The sequence below is a fragment of the Lupinus angustifolius genome, chromosome LG19 (assembly GCF_001865875.1).
Source record: "Lupinus angustifolius cultivar Tanjil chromosome LG19, LupAngTanjil_v1.0, whole genome shotgun sequence".
In the NCBI taxonomy this organism is placed as follows: Eukaryota; Viridiplantae; Streptophyta; class Magnoliopsida; order Fabales; family Fabaceae; genus Lupinus; species Lupinus angustifolius.
This window is the reverse complement of record NC_032027.1, coordinates 10,483,113-10,497,760: the sequence shown is the minus strand read 5'-3', so window position 1 is coordinate 10,497,760 and position 14,648 is coordinate 10,483,113. Positions and strand designations below refer to the sequence as shown.

At 34.1% G+C, this 14,648-nt stretch overlaps 1 protein-coding gene across 1 annotated transcript; it reads left to right on the top strand.

Annotated features, from left to right (window-relative positions):
* Window positions 264-2,532, top strand: LOC109333976. The gene is made up of 3 exons (XM_019569554.1): window positions 264-400; window positions 1,929-2,073; window positions 2,239-2,532. The coding sequence occupies exons 1-3, from the start codon at window positions 264-266 to the stop codon at window positions 2,530-2,532; spliced, it is 576 nt and encodes a 191-aa protein (XP_019425099.1).

The following is a 14,648-nucleotide window of genomic DNA, read 5'->3' as shown; positions in this document are numbered from 1 at the left end:
AATTGTCGTGCAAGAAACCGAATCTGTCTGAGCTTGTTGTTCTGTCTTAATCGATTAAGTAAATTGCGTTAATCGATTAAATTGGGGTCATTCAGCATTAAGTGTTGATTTTCGAAAAGCGGATATTCTAACCGCTACACCTATTCAACCCCCCCTTCTAGGTGTATTTTAACCACTGATACCTAACAGAATGCCCTCGGTCCCATTTATTCAAGCTCACACAATTGTGGTCAGTCCAAGATTATTATGTTCAATTCACTACCATGGGTAACCGGGTGCACGATATTTCTACGGTGGCCTTCATGGATTACTTTATTGGTGGATTGAAACCTGATATTCGACGGGATATTATTGCTCAAGCCCCTTCCACGTTGATTAGATTTGTATCATTGGCCAAGCTGTATGAAGAAAAATAAATCTCTAAGCCCAATCAAATCCAGCCCAAACAAATCCAGCCCAACCCATATTCCAAAACACACTCCCTAACCGCAAGCCTTCCCATTTCCCAAACTCTCAAATCCACCAGCCTCCCACCTCCTCTTTCTAACCCAACTTTCACATCTGCTTTTCGTAATACCAATATCAAGAAGATTACCCCAACGGAAATGCAACTCCGCCGAGAAAAAATCCTTTGTTATACTTGTGATGACAAGTTTTCTCCAAGTTATCGTTGTCCCAACAAGTAGTATTTACTGCTTCAATTTCAGGAAGAGGATGGTCAAGAACCTCAACATGAACCGCCTAATCTAGAACATGTTTCAGAGTTGCAATTGTCCTAGGAACATCACTTATCGTATAACGCTTTAAAAGGGTCTTCAGGTCTTGGAACGATGAAATTTCAAGGCTTTATTAATGGCATGACAGCCCAGATTTTATTGGATAGTGGTTCGAGTGATAACTTCTTCCAACCCCGACTAGCCCACTGTTTAAAATTAACTATCAAGTTGATGCCCAACTTTCAAGTGGTGGTGGGAAATGGTAGTGCCCTAGAGGCTGAAGGTTTAGTCTGGAATCTCGAGGTCAAAATTCAAGGACATTCCTTGAGACTACTGGTGTATTTATTACCTGCTACTGGTGTTGTCTTGGTTTTGGGTGCTTCTTGGTTGGCCACTCTGGGTCCTCACATTTCAGATTATATTAAACTCACAATGAAATTTTATTTGGGGAACCAATTTGTCACTTTGCATGGGGCCCAAACCAGTTTGCCTACTCTGGCTCAATTCACTCACTTGCGCGCATGCATCATACTCACGCCATTGATAAATTATTTACCCTGCAAACTCAAAAGATTGATGGCTCTCTTGAGAAAGGATTGGATTTGCCTAGTGACATGGATCCTGAATTAATGGTTCTCTTGCGTAAATTCCAAGAATTTTTTCTATTCCTTTAGGCCTACTGCCTAACAGACTTCACAATCACTCAATTCCTCTACTTCCTAGAAATGCTCTTGTTAAAGTCTGGCCCTAAAGGTATCCTTATAGCTAGAAAAAAAAATTGAACTTATGGTGCAAGACATGCTTAAGAAGGGGATTATTGTGCCTAACAGTAGTCCTTTCTCAACACCAATTATCCTTACCAAAAAAAGGATGCGACGTGGCGCTTCTGCATGGACTATAGAGCCTTGAATGCTATTACCGTCAAAGATAGGTTTCCGATTCCCAAGGTGGATGAGTTAATTGATAAATTACATGGTGCTCAATTTTTTTCTAAATTGGATCTTAGGTCGGGGTACCACCAGATATTGGTTAACCAAGAGGATAGGTTCAAGAAAACATTTAGGACTCATCAAGGCCACTATGAGTGGATAGTGATGCCATTTGGCCTTACTAACGCACCTACAACCTTCCAAAGCTTGATGAATGAGATGTTTTTCAGGGATTACTACATAGGTTTGTGCTCATCTTTTTTGACGACATTTTTGTCTATAGTCCTTCCTGGTCTACCCATTTGCTTCATTTGGAAACAGTACTGCAGTTCCTCCATGATCATAAGCTTTTAGCCAAATTTTCCAAATGCTCCTTTGGACTTCAACAAGTGGATTATCTTGGTCATGCTCTATCCGGGTTAGGTGTGGTAATGGACAAAGATAAAGTACAAGCTGTCTTGAATTGGCCAAATCTCAAATCCTTGGAATAATTACAAGGATGTTTAGGCCTCGCTTGCTATTATCGCATATTCATCGAAGGTTATGTTATGTTCACTGCTCTTTTTCAAGCCTTTAAACTTGCAATGACATAGGCATCGGTGCTCACCTTACCAAATTTTTCTAAGCCTTTTGTCTTAGAAACCGATGCATCTGGAATTGGGGTCGAAGTAGTTCTCTATCAGGATCATCATCCTATTGCTTTCTTCTCCAAAATGTTAACTACAAGAATGCAGAACCAAACTACGTACACCGGGGAATTTTATGTTATCACTAAAGCCATTGCTAAATTTCGACATTACTTAATGGGACACAAATTTGTGAATCGCACTGACCAGAAGATCTTGAGGATCTTGACGGACCAGACCCTTCAAACTCCTGAACAGTAGAAATGGTTGCCCAAGCTATCCGAAGGTTGAGGTTCGGGAGGGTTAGGAGGGGCAGGTTCTAATTGATGAGCAGGAGCAGTCGGTCTATCAGTTCTATGCTTATAGGTGCGGTCATGAGGATTTAAATAGAAGCCCATTTTGTGGATCACGTCCACATCAATATGGCTTTCATGAAGATTGAGAGAGACCTTGGTTTCGCCAGCAGTAGAAACACAAAAATGTTCAAGAATTTTGGTTATGAATAATGCATAGGGCAAGGGGCTTTTCTTTCCTTGAACAGTCCACATTTGTCTCATTATCATCTGATCCCAATTGATTTTGATGTTATACTTCATAGCATACATCAATTGAAGTTCTATGTCACTTATTTGAGAATGGTTTGAAAATTTAGGCAAAATGACATAGCTCATAAAGTAATGAAGCAAACGGTCCTCAAGTTTGAGATGTCCAATATATAGGATATCTCTATTCTTAATAGTCTCACCAAAGCCATGTTACTTACGCATTTCTATTTCCCCTTTTAAAATTCCACACAAAGAATAGTAAAACTCCTTTTGATTGTAGTTATCCCATTCACAAACTAGGCTGAAACCCGTTGTGCTACCTTGAGTGGCTATGTTACAACATAATGAACTAAAACTTTTCAAATCCAAAACATTGTCTTTTCCTTTCACATAGGAAGTAAGACTGTTTTTCCGGAAATTCCAGTTGTAGTAAAATATTCTAAAAAGTTCAGGATAAATAATATTTTATTCACAGCAAAAATCGAAAAGGTTTTGTTGTCGTAAAAGATAAGGGAAAAGAAAATCTTCAAACTCAAAGTTTCCGATATTACCGTATTTTGGAGTAAATATGGTTCGTCCATGGAAGTGCTCTTCGAAAACTTTACGTTGTTCATCATTTGTGAGAAGTCTTGCTAAATCCAGAGGGTTAGAATCCAAGGATGAAGTCCCTTGCTTCTTTTGAGTCACGTTAGTGCGTTGCTTCTTTCATTTGAAGAAGATGCCATGGATTGGGTTTTTGAAGTTTTTAGGTTTTTGGGTTTGGGAGATTTGGGTTTTTTTTATTTGGTCCACTAATCATAAAAATGATGGTATATAAGTGTTTAGAATTGAAAATATGATATAAATGCACACAAAAATCACTCAAAACGAATGAAAAATGAAGTTTTTAGAGATTTTTGGAGTGTTTGGGAAGGGTTTACACGAGTGAGAGAGAAAGAGGAAGAAGATGAGTTTGAAAAAATGCAAAGAATAATATATATATATATATGTATATATATATATATATATATATATACCTGCACGCAGTAATCGGTTACTAAATTTTAAAAATTTTAAAAATTTCAAACATCAGCTTTGAGTAATCGGTTACTGAAACTCCCTGTTCAACCCTATAATCGGTTAGTCTCCAGTGTAATCGATTAATGACCCCAGAAAAAATTAATGTAGGCATATTAATGCTATGAAAATGATTTTTGACCCAAAATTTAAAAGTTTTAAACATAAGTGAACACATTTAAGTAAAAGTAAGCGTGAGATAAACATAATGAAATACACATATAATCATATAATCATGTTTAAGATAGGTAAGCTTCATCAAGAATGCCTAATTCACGTCTAATTTTATAAAAAGGTTCTTTAGCCAAGGGTTTAGTGAAAATATCTACTAGTTGGTTATGAGTATCAATGAATTCTATAGTCACATCTTTTTTTTGGACATGGTCCCTAAGGAAGTGATGCCTTATATCTCTGTGCTTGGTTCTAGAAGGCATAACTGGATTCTTTGTGAGGTTTATAACATTAGGATTGTCATATTTTAGAGGAGTGCAGCCTAAGTCTAAGTCATAATCTCATAATTGTTGTTTAAGCCACAACACTTGGGCACAATAACTGTCTATTGCTATGTACTCAGCTTCAGCAGTGCTTAGGGAATGCTTGTTTCTTGTAAGACCAAGAGACTAAAGCATTTCCTAAAATATGACAAATACCACTTGTACTTTTTCTCTAATTTTGCATCCAGCAAAATCTGAATCCGAATAACCAACCAAATCACATATACTTCCATTTGGATATCACAATCCAACTTTAGTTGTGCCTTTAAGATATTTCATGATTCTCTTAACAACAACTAAGTGTGGTTCTTTTGGTTTAGATTGATAGCGTGCACATAGACATACACTAAACATGATATCAAGTCTATTGGCAGTTAAATATAAAAAAGATCCAATCATACCTCAATACTTGGATATTTCAATGCATTTTCCAACTTCATTTGTATCAATGTAAGTACCAAATCCCATAGGAGTAGCTATTGGCTTGCAGTCATCCATGTCAAATTTTTCAAAAAATGTCTACAATACTTGGATTGACTTACATTATCAAGTTGTTTGATTTATAATCCAAGGGAGTAATTCAACTTCCCCATCATGGACATTTCAAACTCTCCTTGCATCATTTTGCCAAAATCACTACACAAAACCTCATTAGTAGAACTAAAAATAATATCATCTACATAAATTTGAACAAGAAGAGTACGATGATTTATTTTCTATATAAATAGTGTAGTATCGACCTTTCCTTTGGTAAATCCTTTATCAAGTAGAAAATTTGTTAGACGATCATACCATGCACGTGGAGCTTACTTCAAGCCATAGAGAGCTTTCTTTAATTTGTAAACATGAGAAGGATGTTTGTAATCTTAAAAACTAGGAAGTTGTTCTACAAACACTTCTTTTTGAATATATCCGTTGAGAAAAGCACTCTTTACATCCATTTGATATAGCTGAAAGTTTAAAGAACAAGCATATGCAAGTAATAGCCTAATAGCTTTAAGTCTAGCAACCAGAGCGACAGTTTCATCAAAGTCAATACCTTCTTCCTGATTGTATCCTTGGGCTACCAGTCTAGCTTTATTTCTAACAATAATACCATTTTCATCAGATTTATTTCAAAATACCCAACGAGTTCCTATAACATGCCTATTTTTAGATCTAGGAACAAGTTCTCAAACTTCATTTCTCTCAAACTTGTTTAATTCTTCTTGCATTGCAAGAATCCAGTGTTCATCCTCGATTGCATCATCAATCTTGGAGGGTTCTATTTGAGAGACGAAGGCCATGTTAAGACATGCATCTTCTAGCATTAAACAGATAGTAATACCCTTGCTAATATCACTGATGATGTTGTCAATAGAATGATTTCGATGAGTTATCCATTCTTTTGGTAAATTAGAGTGAATATGCTCTTCTTGAGAGGATATATTATCATCCATTTTCAAATGCTCAAATTTAGTTGTAGAACCAATAATAGACTTTTCATTATAAGGGAAACTTGGCAAGTCCTCTTCATCAAGAGTTAACCCATCCTTTATTACAGGATTAGTTTCACCAAAAGATACATGAACGGATTCTTCCATGGCTAGAGTTCTTTTAATAAAAATTCTATAACAGGAGCATAGTAGTTATCACCATAACTTTTTTTCCTTGAGGGGCTAAATAAGTCCATGTGTAGTAACTGCAATGGTCTATTGGAAGAAACCATGTGCTTAAGTTTAAAAGAAGTCTTTGTTTATTTACCCATTTGACAAGTACTACATAGTTTGTCTATAACAAACTTCATTTTGGATAAACCAACAACTAAATCTTTCTTTATGAGTTTATTCAAATGGTCCATATGAATATGAGAATTTCTCCTATGCCAAAGCCATGCATCATGATTATCATTAGCAACTAAACATGTTATTGGTAAAGAGGAGTCTATGTCAATCATATATATATTATTTATCCTTTTACCAATGAGTTTAGAGTTTTGAGAATTCTTACTTTTGATGATGCACTTACCCGTGTAGAATGCCACATGAAAGCCTTTGTCACATAATTGACTTATGCTTAGTAGGTTGTGCTTGAGTCCTTCAACATACAATACACCTTCTATAGTTGTTGATGGTGGCTTGCCAATTCTACCAACTCCAAGTATTTTTCCTTTGTTGTTATCACCATATGTGGCATAACCTTTTTCCCTTGGAGTAAGGACAGAGAACTTATTTCTATCGCCCGTCATGTGCCTTGATAAGCCGTTGTTTAAGTACCATAAGTTGCAGGTGGCTCTCAAATTATCCTGCAAAACAGGTTACGTTTTATTAGGTACCCAATATTCTTTGGGTCCTACATGGTTAGTACCTTTCTCGACCCATCTATAATGACTTAGGGATACGCCATATTTTCTAATTATGCAAGTATTTGGTGTATGCCCATGGTTTTTACAATAGGTACATGTGGGTTGATGGTTATGTATCCTAGATTTATCTTTACTATGTTCAAATGCATGGATACGTTGCTTATGAAAGTTTATATTTGTTGAGACACTTTGTTTCTTAGAAACATGGCTTTTTGAATAGCCAAGACCTCTTCGGCCTGTTGAGTGTCTTTGATCATTAATGATCTTTTCCAGACTTTTACTACTCTTGTTTAGCTTATTAAGTTCAAGACTTAATGTTGAAACTTTATTTTCAAGAGCAATACAGTTTTGACATGAAGATGATGAGGTTTTTTTTTCTAAATACATCTAATCAGTTTTTTGTTTTAGAAACATTTTTGTGAGTTTGACATATTCATCATGCAAGTCATTAAATGTAGTTTGTAATTCAAAAGAATATAGTTTAGTGTCGTTTACCTCTTCATCATCAGAATGATGAGATGCCATTAAAGAGAGATGTGTTTGTTCTTCATTTTATTGTTCAGAGGCGGAACTGATAGCATTGTCTTCCCAAGCAATATAGGTTCTTCGTCCAGTCCTCTTTTCATTCTTCCCTTTGAAACAATTCTTTTTCAGGTTTGGACAGTCCATCTTCATATAACCAAGCTTGCCACATTCAAAGCATGCAAAGTTTTTGTTTGAAGTGGAGGCATCATTGTTCTTGGTGAATTTCCTCATTTGTCCAGTTTTAGCACCCTTGTTCCTTTTAAGGAACTTGCTGAACTTCTTTACAAGAAGACTCATGTCTTCCATCTCTTCCTTATCAGATTCATCTTTTCATGATTCGTATTTGTCTACTTTCGCCTTGAATGAGATATTCCTCATTTTCTTCTTTTGCTCTTCATGTTGGTCAAGTTGGTTGAGTTCTAATTCATGTTCCTGCAATTTACCAAATAAAGCAGCCAAGGACATTTTTGATAAACTTTTCTTTTCAGAAATGGTTGTTACCTTCGGTTGCATGTTCTGGTGAGTGATCTTAGAACCTTCAAGTTCAAGTCATTATTTGATAGTACCTTACCAAGTGCAATAAGCTGATTTGTGAGGTGAGTAAATCTCTTTTGAAGATCCAGAATTTCTCTCCAGCTTTCATACGAAGCATTTCATATTCATGGGAAAGAGTGTTGAGTCTCGACCTTTTTACCTCCTTAGTTCCTTCATGTGTAGTCTCTAGAGTATCCCACATTTCTTTGGCAGATTTGCAGTTTGATACTCTAAAGAACTCGTCAATGCCAAGTGTTGAAGTGAGGATGTTCTTTGCTTTGAGATCATATTGCACCTTCTTTTTATCTTCATCATTCCATGAAGATTTGGGCTTTACTTCCCTTACACTATTGACTACGGTGAAGGGTTCATATGGTCCTTCTTCAATTGCATTCCATATGTTCAAGTCTTGAGATTCTATGAAGATTCTCATTTTGATTTTCCAAAAGTCATAGCACTCTCCAACAAAGCTTGGAGGGCGGTTGATGTTGGGACCTTCTCCTAGGAATGATCTTGAGCCCATCTTCGATATAGGATCAGATTTAAGAATAACTTACTCAAAAATAGCTCTGGTGCCAATTGTAAGACTAAGATTGCAACTAAGAGGGAGGAGTGAATTAGTTGACTTAAAATTATGGCCACTTTTTCTGCAAAATTAAGAGTTAAGTGCAACAGAGAAATTATGCAGAAAATTAACAAGTAAAAAATCAAAAGATAAAGGAGAAGAGAGTACACCGAAATTTTATACTGGTTCACCTTCTTGTCCACTAAAGGCTACATCCAGTACTCTTGTAGCACAAGAGATTTCTTCACTAAGTATTATGAGTTGTAATTACAATATCTCACCTCGAGACCTCTATGTACCTTACACATTCACTAATACTTACATCACTCTTGAAAAAAAAACCTTTTCAAGTGACTCTATCCCTTTTCTTATCACACCCTTGTGAAAGAAAGATTTATGAAATGGCAAGATTGCCTTTACAAGTTTGAAATGTAATATCACTTGCAATCTGATAACTCTTTGTATGCTAAGTAATAATGCTCTTATATTTTTATAAAACTTTGAAACACTTTACGTCAAGCAACTCAGAAAATTCACTTTGAAAGTTTAATAACAAGTTGCAAAAAGTGCAGAAAATATTTCAGAGAATTTTCAGAATTATGTTTGAAAGTTTGTGTAAGAGTTATTAATTTGATATTGAGTTTAAATGCCTTTAAATATGCTTTCCAACTAGCCATAACACCTCTTTGAAAGGGTAGGAATTGATTGGAATGAAACCATTTCATTTGGGATGAAAATCATTCATTTTGAAATCTGAAAACTGGTGCAACAACTCTCAGTAATCGATTACAACCTTGAGTAATCGATTACTCAAACACATTGTCCAACTGGGTATTTAAAATTTAATTAGAGTAATCGATTACAACATTCGAGTAATCGATTACCCTGCACAGTTTTTGTTGGGTAACTGGTTTTCTCACTTATGTAACATGTTACTTAGATACAGTAACCTAGTACACACTATTTTTCAAAATTATTTTGTTGATATTTGAAGTGTTTCGAATTTCTTAAAAAAATAGTTTCAGCATTACTACTATTGTATATTCGAGAGTATAGGATAGCAGTACCTATTTAGACTTAGACTAATTTTTATTGAATTTTTGTCTTCTTTGTCTTCATAAGTGTTCTTTCTTTTCTTCTTTTTGGTGATGTTGGTGTCTTCATCAAAATCGTGCCAAGGTCAAGAGCAAAGATCTTCTTCACATTATTTACTAGCAATTTTTGGCAACACTTATTCAGATTGAGCAGCACATCCTTACGATTGTCCACTGCCTATCATCCCCAAACTGATGAGCAATCTGAGGCCTTAAGTAAGTGTTTGGAAATGTATCTTAGCTGCTTCACATATGACTCTCCTAAAGACTGGGCTAAGTTACTACTGTCGACAGAATTTTGGTATGACACCTCCTATCATCATAGTAGTGGCATGGTCCTTTTAAAATTGTCTATGGTAGAGAACCTCCTAAATTGGTTAAATACACTCTAGACCCTCTAGATGCAATTTCAGTCCAAGAGCAATTACTGCAGAGGGACTTGACCCTTCACAAATTGAAGATTAACCTCCACAAGGCTTAACAACAAATGAAGAACAATGTTGACAAGAAACGAAGACCAATGGAACAAAGGATAGGTGATATGGTTTTAGTGAAATTGTAGTCTTACTGACAACATTCTGTTGCTCTCAATAAGAATCAAAATCTCAACTTGAGGTATTTTGGTCCCTTTCCTGTCATCGAAAGAATTGGGCAGGTTGCTTACAAATTATTGTTACCCCCAAAATGTTAAAATTCATCGGGTCTTTCATTATTCACAACTCAAACCTTGTCACGGGGAACATTCTCAACCATATCTTCCATTGCCTACTACGGGTTCTACCTTTCACGAGACTTATCCGGATTTCAACCTTGGGGACAAAGTTAATTTTAATGGGGGGGGGGGGCAATTGTACCGAGTGCATCAAGGACAAATCAGGAAAATAATGCATCAAGGAGGGTAAAGAAGTCAATCACTAAAATAATTAAAGAAGGACATGTGGTTGATGATCCTAATGATCAAGTCATAAGGAAAAGCAAGATGATTCCTTTAACTAACTCGAGGTTGCAGGACTTTGATTGGTCTAGAGTCTAGTATATAATGATGAGATATGGTGAAAGATGGCATAGATGAAATGATTCTAAAATTTCCTCTCTGATTATTCTGTTAAGCTTGTCTCCTTACTTTTTTTCTGTTTCTACACAATACTCTACAATTGCTATTGCTTGTAGCCAACATTTCATTGTAAGAAAACCAATCTTTTCATAATACAAATTGCAGAGAGAATTTATTTTTTCTGTTCATTAAGTAACACCTACACTAAGCTATTACAGAGTGTACCTAATAACTTTGGATCGGTTTTTAGCTAAAAATTCATTTAATATGAAAACATAAAAAATATGCAATCTAGTTTGATTTGTTTGATTTAAATTAAGAAATACGATCCAAAAATTATATGCGGTTTCGTAACTGTGTTGTTTCAGGGTTTTTAATAAAATAATAACAAGTCTAACATACTTATAAAGTGTCAATTTCATATAAAAACCTCTCTATTTTAATATAATAAGTTTAGTATGTTTTCACTGGGTAGAATTCATATAAAAAATCAATAAGTTTACTCTAAGACTCTTTTTTTGGTACATTGGAAATTAAAAGAAAGCCAAAAGGAAAGAAAGAAATAAGAACTGTGTATCATAGGGGCAAGATCCAACTATAGGTTAGGAAGCGCTCCTGCAGGTAGAAAGTCCCAAACTCTCAAATTTTCCTCTAAACCTAAACTAAGTTTAGATAGAAACTCTATCATCAAATTTCCTTCTCTCAAGATGTGTTGGAGCTATGTTTGTTACACACAAACATTTAATTAAACAATAATCATATTAAACTCAACTAAAAATAAAAACAGCATAAAAAGTAAAACATCAGGAAAACAACATCAGCATAATTATAGCAATAAGAAAATATTAACAAATAAGTAATAACACTTTTAACAATTAAAAAATGTAAATTTTATATTATAAATTGTAAGGTTAATTAGATAAAAAAAATGAAATAATCTTTATTTTGTGTATATATAATTAGTAATGGTTTGGTATGGTTTATAAAATTAGAATAAAAACTGAACGGTCAGTTTTATAAAAATCAATCAAATACGATTCAAACAATTGACCAGTCTAGATCTCAACATCCAATGTTACTTTAAAGCATAGTTATAAAAACCGTACCGTACCGGTCGGTTCAACCGGAAAACCGGTGAACCGGTCCCCTAACCGGTACGGTACAGGTGTCGAACCGACTAAGTATCAAAACCGGTCAAAAACCGGTCCAAACCGGTCAGAACCGGTGAACTGGCTGGTATTTTACTAAACCGGACAGTTTATACACATATATTTTTTTTTAAAAAAAACTTAAAAACTCATTACAAGGATGACCCATCTTTCCAACCTTTCTTCAACACTTCAAGATACATGCTTCCAAGGGATACTTAGATTACACATTTTAACATTCGTGTGTAATCTCAGTGACATTTGTGTAATCTTGGAGTATTGTCTGAAGATATGATTTGGTAGAAAAGTATAATATTCATATAAGACAATTTTGACTCATTGGTGTTAAATGTTAAAACTCTAAATTTATTTGTTTTATAGAGTGAGTTGTGAAGTTATGTCATTTATTTATATTTTGTGGTTGTTAAGTGATACTTTTTTATCGATATATGTTTTTTAATTTAGACTTTGAATTTGTTAAAGACTTAAAGTTGTTTATTTGTGTGAATTTTGAGTAGATTATAAATATGAATTATAAATTTGAGTATCTACCTATTTGAATTTTTTTTGTTATAGATTTATATATATATAAATATAAGTAGGTATGTCCTGTTTAACCGGTATGCGGTTTAATTACTGAACCACTGATTGAACCACCGTACCACTATACCAGTACCCTAACCGATACGGTTTTAACAACACTGCTTTAAAGAATCAAATGAAATTTGTATATAATTGGAAGTGTGAACATGAAATGAATACTGAATAGGATGACGCCCAAAAACGACAAAAAAAATAGGTACAAACAGCATGCTAAAGTTCGAATACTTCAGCGGCTAGCTGTGCAGAATGATTCTGTGTACTTTTATCCATAGAATAATAGTTTTAAATAACTAGCTATGAAAATTTTTATAAAAAAAGAGCATAATCAACGTCACTAATATCTATATTGTCGGTTTTCATTCCACATCGTTAATCAATTGACTGATTGATAATAAATTTGTGAAGTTACAAATACGTGTGGAACAGAAACACATGTGAAACAGACTTTACGGTTTTCATTCCACATTTGTTCATGTCGCAATGTATATCACTCAAAGACTGTACGTAATGAATTGTAATTAGTTGATAAAATGTTTTTAATTTAAGAGTTTAACTTTTAACTATTCTTTTCACTAATCAAAACTAGTATATTGCACATGAAATCATATATATTATACAATAAAATATATGATTCATTCCTACAAAAAAATAGAGAATCAATTTTCACACGTCAATTTTCATATGTCATTCCAAACTCAATATAATTATATTGACCAATTAAAGCTCAATATAATTATATTGCACATGGAATGGCCTATATTATGAAACAAAATATAAGCTCTATTCCTACCAAAAAAAAATAGAGATTTAATTTTCATACACCAATCTCCATATGAATCCACGTGAAAGTGTAAAAAATCTTTAATAAGATTTCATTCGCATTGGGCATACCTAAAAATAGAAGGAATAAACGAGGGATTAAATTCCCACACCACGTTATATAATTTTCATACTTCAATTGCCCATATGAATCCATATGGAAGAGTAGAAAGTCATTCTTATTGTTTTGCATGAAAGTGTAAATTGTTTGCCTTCTGTATTGAGTATTTTCGAAAATCTTGGTGTTACAAAACTAAAATTTGGGATCTAAAAATTGAATCCTGAAAAGTTCTTTGATTTAGGATAGGATGGTGAAAACATAATCAGATGGGTTTGTTTAAAGAATAGTGCTGCATATTAAATATTCTATTGTACACAAGCAAGTGGACAGGGATTAAACTACACCATGAAAAACCTAAAGGTTGTTATATCTTCCTACAAAAGCTTTGTAGTAATCCTCCAAATAGTAAGTAGAGAAAATGTTAAATTAAAAGTAATGCATTTGCTATCTAGGAAATTGGTCCTCAAAGTGTCAGGACTAGGAGGTTAACTGTGGGCAAACAAGATATGTTCAATACAAATCATTATGTTAGGCAGATAATATTCTTTCTATATGATTGTCAATTACACTGAGAAGATCAGCCTAGCTAAGGGAAAGGACAATAGGACAAAGCAAAGTGATAGTCTACTACTTCAAAAAACTTTTCTTCACGTCAAAGACAAGGACATGTCACCTAAGCGGTACGAAAGAATAAGGACACGTTCACATTGTCCACACAATAGAGGTAGTATGAATCCAAAACATTGTCAGTCTGAGGCTGAAAGTCCGAGGCTGAAAGAATAAGGACGCGTTGTCCGCAATGCTAACACCTCACAATAGTGAAGTCACTCAAAAGGTAACACAATGTATTTTCTCTACTGATCTCTCTAAACATACTCCTTAAATAGTGATTTCAGTGTCAAAGTCTCTCTTTAGATACCCAACCAAGGCACTTAAGGCCCAACTACTATCCAATTTTATACAAAGCCCAAGTTTTAACAACTTTCCAATGTCAGTTATTGTCTAGATTCACTTAGATAGCTCGGATTCCGACTATTATTCTTAAACACTTAAGAACAAATATAAATAAAATAAGTGATATTTTCTTTGTTTGCTATTATGTTTGGTTGCTTATGGAATTGAAAAGGCCCAGAACAATATAAAGTAGTAAATAAACTAAAAATGGGTAATAATTTATTTTATTGTATAAGAGTTATTAACTTATTATACTTTAAAAATTCTTATTGGTTTCCTATTAACATGTTTCTATTAACATGTTTTGAAAGTTCTCTACTTTATATTACTCAATTGCAATGTCAAGGTGCTAGATTAAATGAAACCGTCATTTGATATTAGTTAGTAACTGTATTATTTGTTGAGATTTGATAAAATTACTCATTTGAAGTGTGTAATGAGATGTTATCCAACTTATTATAGATCACAGTTATAATAGTAGAGGTTCTTCTCTTAATTGTGATTCGCTATTTCTAACTAGATTATCATATATTTCTTGTTTCGTCATTTTCAAAGAATATTTTTTTTTAATAAATATAAAA

Bases quoted from the DNA above. Each gene is read 5' to 3' on its own strand.
- LOC109333976 (XM_019569554.1), top strand. From the start codon at position 264: ATGGGTAACCGGGTGCACGATATTTCTACGGTGGCCTTCATGGATTAC. The intron at 401-1,928 runs GTATGAAGAAAA...TTTTGTCTATAG, and splicing joins TTTGTATCATTGGCCAAGCT to TCCTTCCTGGTCTACCCATT. The intron at 2,074-2,238 runs GTAATGGACAAA...GCAATGACATAG, and splicing joins CTCTATCCGGGTTAGGTGTG to GCATCGGTGCTCACCTTACC.